Here is a 20,866-nt window from a genome sequence, read left to right as displayed (position 1 = left end):
ACAGTTCTAAAAGAAAGTGCTGCAGAAATTTAAAAAAATACTTGTAACAATTAAATATGAAAGAAAAAAATTTAAGAATTATCGTTGCATATTCTTATACAATTGAGAGGAAAAGGGAGAGGATTAGGACATGGAACCAGTCTTCTCCCCAGATGGCGTATTCGAACGTTGCGATCGCTCGAATGGTCCCTAAAATTTGCTACCACACAAGCTATAAACTAGTTCAATATTTCTGTGATTGATGGCCTACGAAAGTTTTATCGCTTTTTAAAAATAAATACAACCAAAACTTTGAAAACAAGGACTATTTAGACCCTGATAAAGCCACTGTCTGCAAGCATTTTAAATAAAATACTTGTAATCATACTGACTCAGCTGAAGAGTTAAAATATGTCCACAATAATTCCAAAAGTAACAACTTTATCTAATCGCGTTATAAGAATTTTAGGATGCAACCCGAGTCCCATGACTTTACAAGGAACTAATACTTATGTAATTGGCATTGGTGCAAAGTGTGTATTAAATATGTGTACCAGATATTCTGTTTAATATCGAGATTTATCTGTGAAAAACAAGGGCAGAATTGCGGCGACATTGTCACAGAGTTCTTGCAGAAAGATATTTCTTTAGGAAATTAAAAAATTTTGGTTTGCTTTAAATATTCCCATATATTTCAAACAGTATGAAAAATTCGAATCGTGCATTTGAGTATTTACTTATTAAGTCAATTATTCTATCAATTTTTGGCTATTATTAGATAATCTTGATTTTCTTCGTAGTTTTTAAATCCGATATTAATCTCGAAACGAAACACGCATTTAAGTAATCCCTTTTTAGAAACCCCTTAACCGTTTTTTTTTCTGCAATTATTACTATGGATTTTATGATATTTAATTCATTGGGATGTTTAATTACAAAATACGATGAAGAAGTGAATTAGTGTATTTTTACCCCAACAAAATGCAAGAATATCACCTAAAATATTAGAATAAAAAAGTATTGCATGTTTTATTAAAAATAATTATCCTATAATTTTATTTTGTAAACCCAGTATTTTTGTTATTTTAAATGAGTAACATAGATGTTTGTTATTATTGAAAGTATCTTGCAGAAAGATATTAGTACTAGAGAGTTTTGTCACAGATAGCCCGAAAATATTCTGCCACAGGGTAAAGATAAGATTTAGGTAAGATTTAATTAATATAGGTATAGGTAAAGGTAAGGTATCGGTAAGATTTAATTAAATTGGAGATGTGAGGAGAAAAAAACAAAGGCTGCAATTATTTAGAAATGAAATCAAGATCTTTCTTATAACATTAATAAAGCAACCTTTACAATAAAAACTAATAGAACTACATAAGAACAATAATTTAACAATTCTTCTCTGTTTTTCTAACCCAACGAAATGTTTGAACCAGTTCATTAAAAATCGCATTGGAAACTAGGGTCACATTTTTTCTTCTTAGCTTTGTTTTAAATGTCCCATGTTTCATACTCAATATCTTTTCTACATTATTTTAAGCCACATTTCTTACTTGCCAACTTTTCAGTTTAAATTGCTAGTAGTTCATTTCACTTGTTTAATCTTTTGAGATTCCCAGAAATAATTATCCTAAGTGGACATAACATAAACAAGAAAGATGGTCATCATGAACTATATTGGTTCCACAGTATTTTCTATATACAGGCAGAGCTCATTCTAGGCAGGGTAAACAGGGCGCAGCACCCTACTGCCCTTTTAGTCAAAAGAATCCACCTTGTTGTCCCTGAAGTAAATTAGTGTCCTGATGTATTAAGACTCCATACCCTTTTTGCTCTTTCTTTCCTCAACTCTTTATTTTTTCCCCAAACTCTACAGTGGATTTCTCAAACTTTTATTTTTAACTCTTTTTATTTAGTTTGTCATTGCTGTCAATACAAAGATTTATATGAGAAAGGAAAAATAGCCAACAAACCCCCTTGTTGCACTTGTCTTTGAAAGTTTGCAGTTACTTTCACTATCATTAAATCATAATTATTATTAATCATTTTAATTATTAAATCATAACTATCTATACACACTTAAAAACATACATTTATTATTTTATTAATATATGCATGCATTTTAAATAAATTACCAAGCTAATTAGCTCGATACATATGTTAATTTATTAATGAAAATTAGTAATTAATATGATTGCTTTGCTACTTTTAGTAAAGTAAAAAAAAAATTTCTTTTACTAATAGACAATGTTTTTTAATAAAACGTGTAAAGCCCCTGGAAAGAAATTATTGCCTTTTTAGAATAATAATGCCCTTTTTTTAAACTTTTGCACCCTGCCCTTTTTTTTGCCTAGACTGAGCTCTGATACAGGAGTACAACTGGGGAGGACAATCTTACTTTTCATAAATTGTATTTTAAAAAAATTAAGAGCAAAAACATTGCATCATATATTTTTTTAAAAATGCAAAAAGAGTAATTTTTTTTTTCTATAAATAGTGATTGATTATCATGCAAACACAAATAATTTGAATACTTTATCACCAGGAGAACTTAAAAAGTGAACCAAAATCTATTATTTCTGCGTGAGAATGTAGTTTTTAAGTACTCAACTACTGTCACTAAATATGCTTGACCTAAATTTATTATTTAAGGATATTTTGTTATTTAAGGATTGCAAATGGTTAGCATCTCATTTTTTTTAACAAAAATTATGCATATTTTAAAAATGCTTTATTTTATGTGCATTGAATTTTTTGGATAATAAAAATATATTTGTTAAAATGATTGCATACCTTAAAAATGCTTTATTTTATGTATATGAAGTGTTCGATTTTAAACAGTATGACATGTTGTAGGAGCAGAAAACATTTTCGTGCCCTGCTTGCTTTTACCATCGTAGCATTTTTAAAAAGTGCTCAAGGGAGCTTATTTTTGTTCTTTATTTAAAAGCCCATAATGGTGCTTTCTTCATTGGGTGTTTTTACAAAGTGTTTAATTTTCCTTTTTTAAAAATTAGATTTCTTCTTAACCATGTTGATTTTTGCCAAGAATTATGCATAAGCGTGCTTTTCACATTGTTCTATTCAACGTTTTCACGATTCATTCGAGTACAATGCATTCCGGTGTACCGTTGGTCAGTAGCGTATGTAAGCGCTAATCATTTTACATATTTGATGATATACTTGTGTGTCCGCATGTGCGTCTACTGAGCTGAATTCTGTGAGATTCTTGCACTCTCGTTTGCAACTCTGCTGCATTCTGCAAGATATTATCAAATTCAGGCTTCATTTTCTACCCTTTGGAATCAAAACCTCTCAATCTCTTTATGGTGGCTATCAATCAATATATAATCACTAATATAATCAAGAAAAGAGTTCTTTGTCAGAAACTAGTTATTTTATCATGATCATGTAAAGTCTTAGAAAATTATTTTTGCACTTTGTTAATGTATATAGTACTTAAATATTTCTTGAGTGCTTAAAAAGTACTTAAAATTAAGCACTAAATCCTTTTAAGTACTAATAGGTTCTTATTTTTTGTTGAAAGATTTGGCTATGCATCCTGTGTTAAGACAGTCCTGAGCATAAATTTTGATGCTGATTTTGCAGGATTGTTTTTTAAAATGTGTGTCTGTGTAATTTGATGTTTAGATATTTTATTTTTCAGGCGAATATTGCTAGATAGTGGAAATCCTAGTGTTCCTGAATATATTGATTTACTCAAAAATGTTCTATTAAACCAAAATTGTTCACTGAGTAATATTGTAGTGAGCCACTGGCATTTGGATCACATTGGTGGCGTACCAGATATATTGGAAAAAATACCAGGTAAATTAATTTGCAATATCTTTCTTCTTTAATTTGCTTTTTCTTCCATTGCATTTTCTTCTCTTCAATTTCTTTTTAAGTGTTTCTGATTTATTTATTTTTGATAAGTAAGCAATCATGACTAATACAATTTGTCTAAAGTAAAAACTCCCAAAGCCATTCATTTGGTCCCGCTGCAGTGGCTATGGTAACGAGGTATAACTATTCAAAGTAGGGGTGTGGGGTCACTGTTTAGGGCAGGTTTTAAATCGGGTCAGGGAGAGAAAGGGAATATTTTTCTGCGTTGTTAGCCCTTGAGTGAAGTGAAGCTACCCTCCTTGAAATGCACTATTCTTGTTTCCATAGCAGCAGACAGGCTCAGACTTTGTGGCAGGGGAGTTCTTACCATAGGCAAAAAAATTTGCACAATAAGCAGGGCTTTTTTTTCATTTCCAAAAGCCAGAGTTGCAGATAGACCTCTACACCACAAAAGAGGGCACATAAGAAGATAAAGAAAAGAAAGGAAAGACGTAACAAGCATTGAGAGAAAAACTCTATGAATTCAATAAGTTCCCTGCTCATCAGTAACGGTCCCACAAAGAGTTGTCCTTTAGTGCCACTGCGATGAAACCTTTTTTTTTTTTTGTGGCCCACAAACTAAAATATATTAGTTGTCGTATTTTTGCGAACAATTTTCATAAAAAAATCCATATGAGTTTAAAATACTTTTCTTTCGTTTAAAAAAACCTATTTTCTTTTTTGCTGTGAAATTTAACATGCATTTTGTATTTTTGCGAACAATTTACATAAAAAATCCATATGGGTTTAAAATACTTTTCTTTCGTTTAAAAAAACCTATTTTTTTCGTTGCTGTGAAATTTAACATACCAACGGTGCAACAAAATTTGTTTCTCAGATTTTGCATTCAAAAAAATATTTATTCAAATACAAAAATAATCTTACATTTTGCTCTTTTTTACGTCGCTTTTTTGTATTTTGTGGACGTAATTTAGCATGTGCTTATCAAAAATTTTCTTGAAGAAATTCTCCCATTTTTTTGTATTTTGTGGACGTAATTTAGCATGTGCTTATCAAAAATTTTCTTGAAGAAATTCTCCCATTTTACTTTTTAAAACTACTCCTTTTCTACAGAATTATTTACAATTGTAAATTTTAAAACATATAAAAGAGGGAACGAATATCATGTCTTATTTAAATTCCTTGAATTGAATGTCGCACGAGCGGAAAAGGAAAAAAGATTTAATTTCATATGCTCGAGAATTTTTTGTTTGTTTTGTTACTATAATTCCTAATAAAAATTTTTTTTTTTAATTTATCGCAGAATGAAATTTAAAAGAAAAAACAAATCTTTTCATTAAGTTTGTGATTGAGGGAAGATTCAAAATGATACGTAAAAGCATTATTTGTAATGCTTGTTATTTTGTATTTTAATATTGAAGGAACTTTGATAAAAATCTGACAGTAATATTTTTGATAAAGTTGTGGCCCACCGTTTAACTGGTGTTTTTAATTGCAGCCCTAAGCCACATGTAAGTTGAAAAACCCTAACCTAAAAAAATGTTTAAAAAAAGTTCCTAATGCAGAAAACAAAAGACTTACCATCAGCATCCTGATAATAATAATGAATGCCCCGGTAATAATGAAATGATTTCCGTCTGGCTGTTTTCATGCGCAACGATTAGCTAAGATTTCCTTTTAAAACTCTTTAATCTTGTTCATTATATATTTCTCATTTATTATTTTATTCTTTATTTTATGTTTTTGTAAAATGGCAGCATTTTTCTGAGTAAAATGAGAATTTATGGCATGCTTTGTGATAGTTTTGTGACCAATACAATGAATACAGCTCTATTTCAGTACCATGCCACAAAGATTATCGTCTGACGTGATAAATAATTTAAACAGAGCCCTGATGTCTTAGAGGATAGAACGTTTGCCTTCCAATAAGTATTGTTGATATGTGTGGGAAGTATAATAAATATATAAGCATTATTAAATCTACTCTCATTATTAAACTTGAAAAAAAAAAACATAAATTAAATGTTTGTTTTTCATGTCAAAATCAGAGTTCATTCCTTTGCATGAATTCTGATTTTTACAAGAAGATTTGTTTTATTTGCTGTTTTTAAGTATAAATAAAAAGTAATTGGATCACCGTTTATGCTTTTCCATGAGCATAATTAATAACACCAAAGAATTAAATTTATCAAAATTCTATTGAGGCAGGAAATAATGCTTCAATTCTAATTATATTTCTTTAACGCTTTGCAATTGCATGTCTACTCTCTGCCACCAAAGCTTTTTTGCTGTTCCAGTCGTATGTCTGCTCTCAGCCACCACAGCTTAATGGCGAACTACATATATTGCGGCACTGTGAAGAAGTAAAGATTGTTCTGTATGTTCAAACAGAAAAATTAAAAAACGCCAAACTAATTATTTTTGCGAGACATGTTCTCGAAAACCAGGGCTTCCTGTTGAAGACTGCTTTGAAGGATAACACACAATGGAGAAATATAAAATATAATTTTTATATAAAATTAAGACATATTATTGTGTTACATAATCTAAAATTTAAAAAAGAATCAATAAATTTTATTTTTCCTTCATAATCTTGCATACTATGTATTACTATTGGTTCATCGGAAATTAATTCCCACCATCATGCAAGGTTAGCAAGCTTAAATGTTAAACAAAGTACAATTTATTTACAAAATTATCACCATTCAAAATCAAATATTACATTGTTTGCACTCAGCAGCAATCTATAACAAAAGACAAATTTTGATGCAGTTTCTAAACCTAAACAATTTCTTAATATGCTATGCACGAACAAGAAATTTAAGAAGATTCTCTCAAGTCCAGCAGAACTAGCAGGCATGAAGGAACAAGCAAGATTTGTGAAACTTTCATCTATTGCATATTTTTTAAAACTGGACCACCCTGTAGCAGCTGGGGTAGTTGTCAAAATTTGACTGGAAAAATAAGTTTTAGGAAATGGGGCCAATTTGTTTTGTAAAGCTATGACATAAGGTACAAAATCTGAGTTAATATTGGCGAGTAAAATTCTAGCACTTTCTTCTTGAGCACATGATAATTTCAATCCCAAATACTTTGGATGCAGCATATAAACTAGCAAATGATAATCAGTAACTGCTTGTTTAAATCTGTATGTCACTTCTTTTTCATAAACAGCCATAAGATTCTCTTCCTTTGTTAGATTAATCCAAACAATGAATTAAAAAATTTGTTACAGTTGCATGGAGTTACATTTTTCAGTTTACTTAAACAAAATGTCATTAAGCAATTCAATTACTAGAACTAATATAGGCGTTTTTTTAATTTTCTGCCAGTTTTTGCATGCTTTTGCCTGTTATAACCAGTTTCTGCCACTGGTACGGCAAAAAGCCCACTCTGCCATTATGACCCCCGTGTATGACACTTAATACGACCACAAAGGGTTAAACCTTTGGTTAAAAGCTGCAATACTTTTGGAGAGCCATGAATAGATTATGTTTTAAACTACCAAAGAAACAAAAAAATATGTATAAAGTGAACTCTCGCTACTACGATAACTCCCTCTATTACAATAATGTGTCGTGGTCCCAACAAACTTGCATATCAATCAATGTTATCCACCTTTTAATATTGTGATATTCTCTGAAGCAATAAACCAATGTAAAACTATTTTTACCCGTTCAAATTTCAACCTTATTTTCCCCATTTGCTATTGGATTTCAAATAATGTAAAAAATCTTATTTTATCATATTTTGCCTTTTTTCTGTTTTTCCTAGCAATTGAAGTCTCACTGCTGATTATGTAATCCTAAAGGAAAACAAAAAAAATTTTAAATTCTAATTAGATAAAACTTCTTTTAAAAAAAAAACGCGCTTAAAAGCAGCAGAAATTTCAAAAAAAGGATAAATGTAGCAATAAGGGCAATAAACGAAGGAAATAAAAAATATGACCACCGAAGCCAACATCTTCAGAGGGTACCGGCTACGGAGCCATAAAACAAAACCTTTTCTATTGAGGGAGAAGCAAATGCCTAAAGTTACTCCGTCAGTACCTCGAAGGTTTTGTATAGAAGTCCAGGAAAAAACATGAAATGCAAAGAACCAATTTAGAAAAGAAACTCAAACAAAATCATCAGAAAATAAAAACTCACTTTAACCAGTTCAAACAGCGATTTCATAGGCAAACCGAATTACTTTAGTTTTAAGTGTTTCCTTTTCATTCGGTTTGCTTATGAAATCGCTGTTTGACGTAGTTAAAGTGAGTTCACCACATGCAATTCATATTATAATTAAAAAGGTTACTTAAAGAGCATACTTTTTTGGAATTAAAGAGTTTTTAATTAAGAAATGTCCTCAATCCTTTTTTATTTTACATTACTTTGGCGCTTTTCTGCAGCATTGTTTTGCCATTTTTATAGGGATAACTGGAAGGCTGGTGTCACCTCTTGTTGTTTCATATATTCAACATGGTTGGCATGGTTTAAACCATGGTTTTTTGCCAACACTGATATTCAATAGCACTCTGTATGATTATATATATGTTGATTTTCATCATCTTAGCTAGATTCATTTTCGTTAGTGACGATCATTTCATGGGATCAAGTTGTAGGATTTCGTTTTACTGAGTGTTTGGAAAATAAAATTGTGATTTTTTTTAATTGGCGCTAGTTTTAAAAATAAAAAATAAACTGGAACGAAAAATTCCTCCAAATACTCAATAGCTCGGTTTTAGCAGAAACTCGGATAATCGGGATTCTACTGTTATTGTTTTAACATTTTTGTATATTATACCTTAGTGATGTGCAGCAAGTTCAATTTTTATTTATTTACTTTTAAAAATAAATTTTGAAAAGACATCTTTCCAAAAAAATATTTGAATTTACTTGCACATGGCTAGTGGAAAAGTAACATATTTTAATATGGTGTATAAATTCCTTAGGTTGTAAGGTTTCAAAGTTTCCAAGGTCAGATGGCAAACAAGAACCTGTTCTCAATATTGATTATACTTACTTGAACGAAGGGGACATCATATCGACTGAAGGAGCAACACTTCGGTAAATTTTGTTCTTATTTTATATTCAGATTTTATTTTATTTTATAACTGTCGTTAAACAGCCAACCCAATTTGTGGGTTCATGACTACTAATGTTCAACTCCATAGACTTGTCATTTTGAACCCAATCCAGAATACAAGGGATCTCCTGGATCAAGTATTTTGAGAAATTTGCCTTTGTGGAAGACTTTTTGAGGGAATTAACCCGTATTTGCCTGACATAGAAAGAGAAACCACGAAAACCTCTCATGGTTAGCCTTACCTCTAAGAGGACTTTAACCTGCAATCCGTCTACCACTGAGGATATTTTATGTCAGCCCTGGTCGGTGCAAGCCGAGTGCGAAATTCGTATCAAGCAACCATCTCTGGGTTTCGAACAAATTACTAAAATTCATCATTCACGTCGATAATACTGTTATTACCGTAGTTGAACAGCCGATCCAATTTTTGGGTTCACGACTACTAATATTGAACTACATAACCTTGTAAGTTTCTACCCAATCTAGAAGACAAGGGATCTCCTGGATCAAATATCAGGAGAAATTTTGTCTTCCTTGAAGAGTTTTTTAATGAAACTAACCCGCATTTGCGTTACATTGGGAGGAAGACCACGAAAACATCCTACGGTTAGCCTAACGGCAACGGGACTCTAACCAGTGTTTCTTTCACTACAGCGCGAGAATCTCGCATATTTTTTTCTTTTCTTGCATTAAAAAATATTACCACCAGAAATTCGCGCATTAAAAAATATTACCGCCAGAAATTTGCGCATTCTATAAATTAATTTCAAAATTCGCGAATTTCTCGCATTATGGAAAAAGCTTTGAATTACACCATTTAGAATAAAATCTGTTCCACTTTTCTTCCTGGATCTTTCATTATTTTCAACAGCTGCCCCGTTATCTAGCTTCCCTATTTACCAGTATTGTTCACAACCTTTCCGAACAACAGAACATACCCCACGGAACCCCTTTCAGAGCACATTTCTCTGCAACCACGTGTTTACCGTAGGTAAGATTTCTCCATGTAAGACGTTCAAATTTTTTCTACGATGATGCACCAAAAATATTCAATGCTTTAAAAAATAGAAGACGTTAAAAATTTATTATAATTAAAGAAATTATTTTTTTCCAAGNAGACTAATAAATAAAATAAAGAGGCTAAAAGTGGTGTGAAATTTTTAAATTTTGATGATTTTCCATTGGCTATATATAAAATAATTAACTAGTAATAAACATTTATTAAAAATACTGAGTTAGTTTTATGTTTACTTAAATACAAGTGTTTTTTTTAGAAGTTAATAAATGCATAAGTAGTGTAAATCAATAATGAAAAGAAACTTGTTCTGTCCATTAAAACTTAAAATAATTTTTTTCTTCATGAATATATTCTTATTTAAAGTAATTTACAATTCACTGGAGATTTAACTGATAAATTGCTTTCCTGTCTTTGAAATGTTCTGCTTGAATAAAAAATAACCACGATTTTATGTACTCGTAAAAATTAAATAGCAATTTTAAATGAGGTAAAATAATTTAGCTATTTTATTGTTTTGAAATTATATTAATTATCATTAATACATTTTCTGAGATGACTTGGATCAAAAATATAAGAAGGTGAATAAAAAATCTGATTTGAATTAAATCTGATTTTTTTTAATTTTAAATAATGGTTTTTCCCAATTGCGCGATGTCTACTTGATAGTTCCACCTGGTTTTTGTCTCTTTAACTAATATAAAAGCAATTTCACAGCCACTTCAGCCAATCTGTTCATAGAATTCACCTATTTTACATAAAGATGGAACTTCTTGTGTGCTTCATGTTTTAATAACTTAAGAGTTCCACTGCAAAAGATAAATGAAACAGAGGGAGGATCCATCACTGGGTGATATGTCGCTGTTGCAGAGTATTGACCAGTGGCTTAAAAATATATATATAAAATATTATTAATTGGTTAGAGCCGCAATGGCTCAGGGGATAGAGGGTTCACCTTCCAATAAGTTAAACCAGGTTCAAATCCCAGAGATGGCTGGTCAATAGGAATCCAGCTTGCACCAACCACAGTGCTGACGTGAAATATCCTCAGTGATATCAGAATAAATTATTTTAGCAGAATGGTAGCAGAATAAATTATTTTAGCGGAATGGTAGGAATTATTATTTATACTACATTTTTTATTAAAAATAATCTCATACCAAAAAAAAAAAAAAACAGTTCCTTCAATTATTCTAAACAATGCCATTAAATATTATAATAGAAATCTTTCTTCTATTGGTCCATTTTAAAATAATCATAATCTAGCACTAATGCACGTGTACCTAAAAGGAAAAGTCATAATTTACCACAGTGCATTAAATAATTTCTATTTGAAATATTTTGTGTGCATGCTCTCTGAGTAATATATAATTCTATATCAAAGATGCTCAAGACGATAAATAAAATGTAAGTAATTTTGAAATGAAGTTTATTTAAGTTCAATTGAAATCTAAATTATAATGCTTTTAAAAATTGAACTTATTTAATTATGACTGAAAAGTTTAGCCCTTTACATTTAAAGGGTAACTTAAAAGAATATGACCACTCTAAATTAAAAGTTAAGTCTCCATTTATTTCAAAAAACATTACTCATAAGAAATTACTTATTTATTTAAAATTTAAGAGGTCATTATTACGTAATATATAGGTCCCTATTATGTTTTATTTTGGGTCAGAGTCCCCTTGCCATCTGGCTGACTGTGGGAGGTTTTCCTCTCCATGTAATGCAAATGTGGGTTAGTTCCATTAAAAAGTCCTCCACGAAGGCAAATTTCTCCCAATGCTTGATCCAGGAGTTCCCTGATCTTCTGAATTGGGTTCTAAATTACAAGGATACGTAGTTGAACATTAGTAGTTGTAACCCCGAAAATTGGATGGGCTGTTTAACAATGGCTATGAAAAAATAAAAAATATTAATCTGTTAGTACAGAGAGTGGCCACAGAAATTAAGTCTTTAACCAGCAGTAGTAAATATATGATCTCAATAATTCAAATACAGATATTAAGTTTAAATACCAATTGAACTATTAATTTCCATATCATTATTTTTATACTCATAATATAATCTTAAGCCTTTGCACTTATAATTTAAAGCCTTTGCACTTATAAATAGCAATTGAACTATTAATTTCCACATTAATTGTTGTTACACTCATATTATAATCTTAAGTGTTTGCACTTGTAATTAAAAGAATAACCGATCTAATGATAATTTACCATTTGTTAAACAACTCTTCAGCTTAGCATCTGTAAAAAATATACAAAAAAGAAAAAAATTCAGATGCAAAGGCAATATTTTAGTACCTGAGCTCTGACTGTAATAATTTAATTACTATTCCATGTCATTAATAAAACATTGGAAGTTAGATTTTGAAAATTTGTGGAAAACAATAATGAGTAGTATTCCTCATTAATGTATATTAATATGTACCCGAAGCTGGTCGTATAGCAAATAAAATATACAAAATATTTAGAAAAATTCTAGGACCCATTACATATTTCACATAATATCTTACTACAAGTAGCACTTATTTTTTTTATTCATATATTTATTTTTTAATTAAGTATTTTTTCAAGCACCAATACTGTTGATATTTTCTTTCAAACTTTCTCTGTTTTATTACAAATTAAGAATTGCTCATAATCATAAAGCGCGCTTATTGTTTTACAATAAAGATTATGCGGGAAATTATAGAATGTTTCTAACAAACACGTAAAACCGAACTAAGAAAAGGAGAAAATCCTAAAAGTAAAGAAATCCATCCATACTCCTTATAGGAATGCCTTCAATAACAGAAACTTTTGGAGCCTTGAAGGCTCAGGGCCATCCAATGGTTCGATTCCAGAATCGATATTAATGCTGTATTTACATTGATTGAGATGTTAAATTACAATTGACAGGGTGGTATCTGCACCTGGACATACAGATGATCATCTTGTGCTTTACTTAGAAGAAGAAAATAGCCTCTTTAGCGGGGATTGCATTCTGGGTGAAGGAACTGCTGTAAGTATTCCTTGCTGCCTTGCATTGCACAGGGTGCATTGCATTTTTAAAAAGTGCTTTTATTAAAGCTTTCTTTATTGGGTGTTTCTAAAATGTCCTTATTGTTATCTGTTCCAAAATAAGATATTTTATAGACATGTCGGTTTTTGCCACGGAATTTACAAAAAGCGTTGTTTTCAATTATTCCATTCAGTGTTTTCACAATTTATTCAACCACAATAATAATATAATTAAGATTGATATATATATTTGTAAATTCATATAAACTTTCAGTAATAGCAATAAAACATTTTTATGAGTGCACATATCCTAATTATATTTGGCGAGATTTTCGTATTGTGATTTATGGCTGAATGGTCACCAAGTCTTGGCAACTTCTGAGCAGCGGTCACGAGAAATTTAAAAAAAAAAATCACAGCACGGGACCAACTGGAAAGGTATAACTCGTAACCACCCCTGGGCAAATATCTAAATTTTTCTGTTATTAAATTTACAAGTTTAAAATCTATTTGGCACCTTGGCGATTATAGTTGGCATGACAGATTATGACATGGAAATATTCCGAGATATTTTTTTAAAAGATGAAAGATTTTAAAAATATTTTTTGAGTGCTTGAAAAGTGCTTAAGAGGTGCTTGTTTTTTTGTTCAAAAATTTGGCTACTCACCCTCTTTTAAGAAATCCTCTCATAACTGGTCATTATTAGGTTGACACAAGTTTAATTCTGTTATTTATTGATTTTGATTTAATTGAACCAAAATCAAGTGAATTAAAATGGATTTTTATTAGGGGGTTCCGCTCAGGGGCCAGGGTTCATATGCACCTGGAAAAAATTTAAATGTTGTAGTAATATTAAAATATTTTTTTATGATACCAGTTTTTAATTTTTTCCTGGTGTGTATGAATCCTGTCTTTTTTTTGCTTCAATTATTCTCTTGGCCAATTCGAATAAAAGATATTTTTTTGTTTTGGTTCTAAACCCCAATGAGGTACAAATGTTTTGTTAATGCTAAAATATTTTTTAAATAATTAAACCAATATAAACCAGAATGGTTAATACCAAACATTTCACCGCTTCCCTGGTTAACCCAAGTTAACTCGGGTATGTATATATTGCAAACATTTATCATTAGCAAATATTAGCACAAGTAAACTGGGGCATAGCAGAATTCGTCAATATGTATAGTTTTATCACGTTTTTATTCGACCAGAAGCAAAACAAAAAAATAATAATAACCTACTGTGATGGGAAGTTTTCCAATTTTTGTTTGTTTTCTATTTGTGGCTCTGCAGACTTGTTTTGTACAATTGTATATACGATGGTTGATAAATTTACATAGAAAAAAGAGTAAAAAAAAATGATGTTCACGAGCGAAAGTGAAAGTAATGCAGATGATTTTTCTGATTATGAAGATGTAAACATACACAAAGACTAATATTTAACTTTTTTCATTTGCCCGAGATAATTTGGGATAGTAAACTGATGGTAAATTAAATATTTTTTGCACCTATAAAAATTAAAATCTCAACTTAGAACTTGTGCATTATGTTTTGTTTTAGTTCCTTGTATTTATTAATGAAATAAAATAAAATAAATGTTCTTCTCAAAATAATTGTTAAGAGAGCGGTTAATATCTAAAAATTTAAAGAGAGAGATCCTTTTTTTGTTAAAGAAAAATTTTTTGATTACCTCCAGTTGTCATTTGTGAGTGTCACACAATAGCTATTCTATGTTAAGTATTAAGAAAACAGATAATTATTTAGAGAAAAAATTATTCCATCTCTCATAACTCTTAAGTATATTATTTAATTGCAGTGTTCTTTATTTATCATTATGTTTTTTTGATGGATTAAAGTTGCCATCAGTAAATAATAACTAAAAAAATAAAACAAATTTAATAAAAAAAAAAGACAAGCCTTCAACTTTGTTCATGGTTTGCTCATTGATTTGGTGAATGGTGCCTATATGGCCCATTTTATTTCTTATACACGAAATTGTTTGTGCCTTGATGAAGTGCAAGCATATTTCAATGTAAATAAAACCACATTTCATGAAATTTATAATCTTGGCCTAAAATTGGTTAAATTTTTAAATTAACAATGAAGGAAACTCCTTAAGACAATCCACTCATTATGCAAAAGTGTTCTAATGGTTTCTTTCCAAATTTATTTTATTTTGTGTGCCTCTAAAAGAGTATTTGTGATATGGCAGGTCTTTGAAGATTTGCATGATTATATGTTGACCTTAAAAAAAATCTTTGAAATGAGACCTGCGAGAATCTATCCTGGACACGGCCCTGTTATTGAAAATCCAAAGAAGAAAATTGAAGATTACATCAATCACAGAATGGCAAGAGAAAAACAAATATTAGACACTTTGGAAGAAATCAGACCCAATGGACTGACGGCCAAAGAGCTTGTTGCTCGTATTTATATTGTAGGTATTCCCCTTTCAAACATTTTGTATATCATTAGCTTTTCGTAATTAATAAATATATTTTTTTATACGGTGTAAGTCAAAATGAATAGAGCTATTAATAGGCTATAACTATTTAATGAAAGAGAATTTATCAATAAGATTCTGGCCGAATGTAGATGTAACTTGTATACATATGTTGTATGTAATATGTATAATATATATACTATATATTTTTTTACTTATTTAACCGTCAATGAACAGCCAACCCAATTTAGGGTTTACGGCTATCAGAGATGATGGTGTTCCGGAAAAAATCTGGATTTTTCGCTAACTGTGATCTGGAAATCCAAGGTCTAGCAGTTTTAAGAAATCAGCAATCACATATATGTCTAAAAATTCTTATATATTTTATTTAGAAATATTAGAACTAGAATTTATACTTAATGACATCTCTTTCATTTGTAAATATTTTTTCTGTAGAATAGTAAATGCGATTAGACAGATAAGTAAAATTATACATAATTATTCATTTATTTTATGCTGCATGCTATTTATTTAGCATTTCATGCTTTTAAAATATCAATAGTTTAAATTTATGAAGGCATTAATTTTTTGAATAATGATTTTACTCTAAATTTTTCATTAATGATTTTACTCTAGACATTTTCAGGAGTTTTGAGTTGGGCTACTAATGTTCTACTCCGTAGCGTTGTTATTTTGAACCCGATCCGGAAGACAAGGGAACTCCTGGATGAAGTATTGAGAGAAATTTGCCTTTGTGGAAGACTTTTTGAGGAAACTAACCCGCATTTGTGTTACACGGACAGGAAAACTATGAAGACCCGTCACGGTTAGCTTGACAACAAGGGGACTCTAACCCATGATCCGTCTGCCACTGAGGATATTTTTACGTCAGCACTGTGATCGGTGCTAGCCGGGTGCGGAATTCGAATCGACCACCAGCCGTTGCTGGGATTCGAACCCAGGTCATCTGAACGTGAGGCGAGCGCTCTATCCCCTGAACCACCACTTCTCCTGTAGCTTACATATCTCCCAGATCTAGGTGGTAGACCATTTCATACTGAAGCCAGTCACCTTAGTACAAACATGCTATGCCACCTATTTGGAGGTTCTTGATTCACTTCTGTCCACTGTGAATGACAGTTGTAAAATTCTGACACACAGAATGACTCACCATTTTTACTAATGAACTCGTGCATGATTAATTACGTAAAGAAAGTTCCATCTACACTCTCTGTTAATCTTATCGATAAATTTTTTTTTCATTGAATAGCTGTTTGTAGTTGCTCTTTTCACTTTGAATTACCCTGTATTATAAAGCACATGCAAAATAATACAGGGTGCACAGCATTTTTGAAAAGTGTTTTTTTTTTTTAAATTTTTTATTCAAGGTTTGTAAAAAGTGCCATCTTTTTTTTAAAAAATATTTTTTGCAGTGTCGATTGTCGTTCTAAATTACAAATAATGCGTGATTTTCACAATTTTCTTTGCAATATTTATCAGAAACCAGTTATTTTATCATGATTATGTGAAGTTTGTTAAAAAAAATTTCAAATTTATTGATTTTATGTTCATTAATTGAACACTTTAAGCGATAGGGGAAAAAAAAAACAATTTTTTTACTGCACAGATCCTAATCATGATTTTTTGTTTTTTGGAAAGTGATTAAAAATATTTTTGAGTGCTATGAAATACTTAAAAGGTGATTATTTTTTATTGAAAAATCTGGCTACATACCCTGTAGTAGAAAAAAGAAGTCTTACATTGCATTGCAGTCCTTCATGATATTTCTTTCTTTCGATGGATTATGAGGGAAACAATTCTGTTGGGGGCTGTAATACACTATGTGGCCAAAAGTGTCCAAACACCCAGTGGTATAGAGCGTCCTGATGCACATATTAATAATGATGCATCGATGACAGGGAAGACTTTCCAGCAGTTTTTTTATAGGACTTCCATCACAGTTTGCAGTGAGGATTTGGCTAGTTATGTACTTAAATTTGTCCCAAAAATGTTCTGTAGGATCTGAGAAGGCCAGTCAAGTATTTGAACACCCATTTCGTCAAACCACGTTTGCGCCTCGAAGCGTGCCCTGCTGGAAGACAAGAAATCCCCGAAATAGTGTCATAGAGTGCAGCATTGTCCACATCCATTTTAGAGTTCATGTTTCCAACCACTGAAAGTAACAGATCGAGAAACACCCCCACACACACCATAACAACCGGGTGTCTGGATATTTGTGGCCGTATAGTTTGAAAAGGCCTATTCATTTGTCTCCATAAACAATATATACTTTCATCTTAGTTATTTAAGTGAATTTTATGTTATAAGAATGTTATGAAGCATGCATTTAAAAGAAAATATTCAATGTTTGTGTGCTTCTAGGATACACCTAAACATCTGCACGGAGCAGCAGAAGTGAACGTAACTCATCATTTGGAAAAGTTAAAGAAAGGAAACATGATTGGTAGAGCTAAGTTTTGATGTTATAGCAATAATTTTTTTATTGAAAAAGTGATCATAAAACCTTTTTTTCCTAAAAGTATTAATAATTTCAATTTAATCTGGCACGACTGCCCCAGGGATGCAGCTTAGTTAACCAGGGTTGCCACTCCACAGGGAAAGCCTAGAAAATGCAGGGAATTTAAAAATCACCTAAAATAACAGGGAATATGCAGGGAAGTTAGATTTTTTTTTCTTTACAAACTGGGAAAATACAGGGGATTTTTTTTCTTATTTTTGTCTTTTAAAAAATGGTGACCAATCAAAGCATTATCTATGGTATATTTAAGGATGATATTTCAGTTATACTAAACTATTTCATTTACTATGGCATTATTTAAGTATGTTCAGCCGTTTTTCCAGCAATTAAAACTAATAAATGTAGTTAGCCCACTATAGCTCAAACTAGAGCACAGCAATTATCTTTCCTTTTAATATAGTGTGTATAATATATACATGGAAATTTTTTTTCCAGATTTGAGTGGCAGCCATTGATGGGAAATACTAACACAGTTTTTAATTCCTATACTTTTCATAATTTATTCAATGCATTGTTATTAGAATAAATATATATTTTTCTAAATTTTGACACTTTTTTTTTCTGGCATTTTACTTAAATTATTTCTTAAATGTAATCGAAATATTGAATAAATAAGGGATTACTGATTAGATATATAGCGTCAAATCCCGTTTTAGCGAATTGCCAGGGACCAAAGCAATCGCTACGCAATAACAAAAATACTTTACGTCTATCTTACGAATTTCACACATTATTTTGCTACATTGGAATTTTTCGCATAAAAAATAATAAATATTGCATTTAATTGGGGGTTTGATTTATTTTTACTCTATATGTAAAAAATATCAAATCAATATTTTGAAAGCCCACAAAAACAGTTAAATTATAAGGAACAATGGATTTATTATCACTTACCTATCACAAATAACTGTAATCCGTAATTTTTTCTTCTTTTTTGTACGAAAGATTTAGAACGGGTAGAAATTGCAAACTTTTCCAAAAAATGATGCAAATTTCCAAACAACTGAACTGGAAAATCATTCTTTTGGAAAGTCACATGTATTTTTACTTCTACAAACATGAATGGGTTTCGGGGTGGTCACTTCCGTCATTTTTGACCTTTCACATCTGAAACTTTATATTTTTAAGGTACAAAAATATTTGAATAACATTGAAAACAAAACAAAAATTATTCAAAGTTTTGAAGAATGGAAAAGTGTTTTGATCATGAGAGATTATTTTCTCAAATCGGATTACAAAATTTTCACTATTTTGAATGGGATTTGACTATCACACTTTTAAAAATTCTTAATTTGTTTTTTTTTTAAAAAAAGCCCCAAATCTCCCATTATTCCTTTGATCAGAACAGCACATGTAGTTTCAAAATCAAATGAAAATGCATTCAAATTTGTTTTTTCACTATAGAATCTTGTTTCGTCTATTGTCCATCCTCTTGAAAGTGGACAGCATAAATGCGAAAGGTGTGGTCAATGTGCCTTTCTAAAGAAAAGTAATTTTTAAAACCCTTTTTTGGAACAATCTAAAGATAGATTTTCAATAAAAAAAATATATATTAGAATGTGAGTAGGGGTAAAAAAAAGCAGTATCGACCAAATTATTTCACACACTGTAGTTTTATAATAACAACACATTTTTCACGAGTATATATCCATTACTTTTATATATTTAAACATACCTGTAATGGGTTTTCATTCCGGAGATTATTTATATACCTCCTTTTTCTATTTATTTTCAATGTATTGCAAAAACTCCGCCTGGGTTTCACTGGGTAAAGCCCACTCTGAAAAACCTACCCTAAAGTGGGTTTTTCTAAAGTTGATTTCTTTTTTAACCTCTGTTATATTAAAGAGCTATTCTATTGAAATATATATGTAGTCTAGCCTAAAAAAATAAGCCTATGGTGAAAAAACTAACGGTGTTTGGCGACTGGAGAGTCACCTTGCTGGCTACATTTGACTGTATGGCTATTGATTAGACAGTGCCTTTGATTCGCTTTCTATGCAAAAAAATATATAATATTTCCTTAAAAAAATTAATATTTTTTGAGGATTTTAATATTTTTTAAGATTAAAATGTAAATAAAAAGTAATCTTGTGTTAAAATTAGTTTTAAATGAGTGATGTATGTGAGTACATATAACACTTTGTATCGTTTTCTGGAGAAAAAACCGGATTTTTTTGCAACCCTGAATGTATTGCATTACAATATTAAGCAATGGATACACGAACATTAACAAGTGCAAACCTCAGCCGCGTACGTCAGTTGCGGACGCGTTTCTGTGGCTTAGTTGCAGTGTGTTTAATTTGTTTCGCAGTTTTATACTGCTCAGTTATTTGTTTATTTTGTATGCAGAGTTTAAGTAATCAATGGTACATTTTCATCATGGGAAAAAAGGCGATCTTTCAAGTTGTAAAAAAAAGCTGAAGTATTATTTTTTTTTCATCAATTGTAGGGGAAAAAATAGAATCTACAATGGATGGCGAAACAAAACGATACTCTCTTCTCTGAAACGTGCAAGTTTAGTTGTTAGGACCCAAAACTATGGATCTTTAATTTGAAACATTTATATGAAGAATGTTAAAGTTTATAGATGGATTTGATCAATAATGTTTGTAATACATGTTATGTTATTAAAAATTATGTTTATAAATTGTGTCTTTCCTTTCTTACAGGATCTAAATCAATTTTTAAAGAAAAGAGTTGGGCTAAGAAACCTTTCATCGATAAATTGCAATGCTAAAATTCCTGTTTTTTTAATTTCCGAACTTGCTTGGAACAATCTATGTAAGATTGTTACAGTTTTTATCAGCTTAACCAATAATGTAGAATATGATGTAAATTGTAGTCTATTGGGCACCATCTATGGCTAAGAATTCAACTTCTGCTACACCAGTTTATGGGGCGGACCCGTTCATACATCCATTCACAGATCGTTATTTTGACCGGGGGGGGGGCCTACAATGAGCTA

The 20,866-nt window shown here is 30.7% G+C and overlaps 1 protein-coding gene across 2 annotated transcripts; it reads left to right on the top strand.

Annotated features, from left to right (window-relative positions):
• Nucleotides 1-221: 221 nt before the first annotated feature.
• On the top strand, nt 222-20,548 carry LOC107453578 (endoribonuclease LACTB2). 2 transcript variants are annotated; one of them, XM_043055290.2, is made up of 7 exons: nt 222-512; nt 3,650-3,810; nt 8,765-8,879; nt 12,815-12,917; nt 15,129-15,353; nt 17,742-17,823; nt 20,351-20,548. In XM_043055290.2, exons 1-7 carry the CDS (start codon nt 391-393, stop codon nt 20,404-20,406), a joined length of 864 nt encoding a protein of 287 aa, XP_042911224.1. In that variant the 5' UTR covers nt 222-390; the 3' UTR covers nt 20,407-20,548. The 2 variants fall into 2 exon arrangements, with proteins under 2 accessions (XP_042911224.1, XP_042911226.1); XM_043055292.2 differs by lacking the exon at nt 15,129-15,353 and having other exon boundaries at nt 252-512.
• The last annotated feature ends 318 nt before the right edge of the window (nt 20,549-20,866 follow it).

This window comes from Parasteatoda tepidariorum, chromosome 8 (assembly GCF_043381705.1).
Source record: "Parasteatoda tepidariorum isolate YZ-2023 chromosome 8, CAS_Ptep_4.0, whole genome shotgun sequence".
In the NCBI taxonomy this organism is placed as follows: Eukaryota; Metazoa; Arthropoda; class Arachnida; order Araneae; family Theridiidae; genus Parasteatoda; species Parasteatoda tepidariorum.
This window is presented reverse-complemented; position numbering and strand designations above follow the sequence as displayed.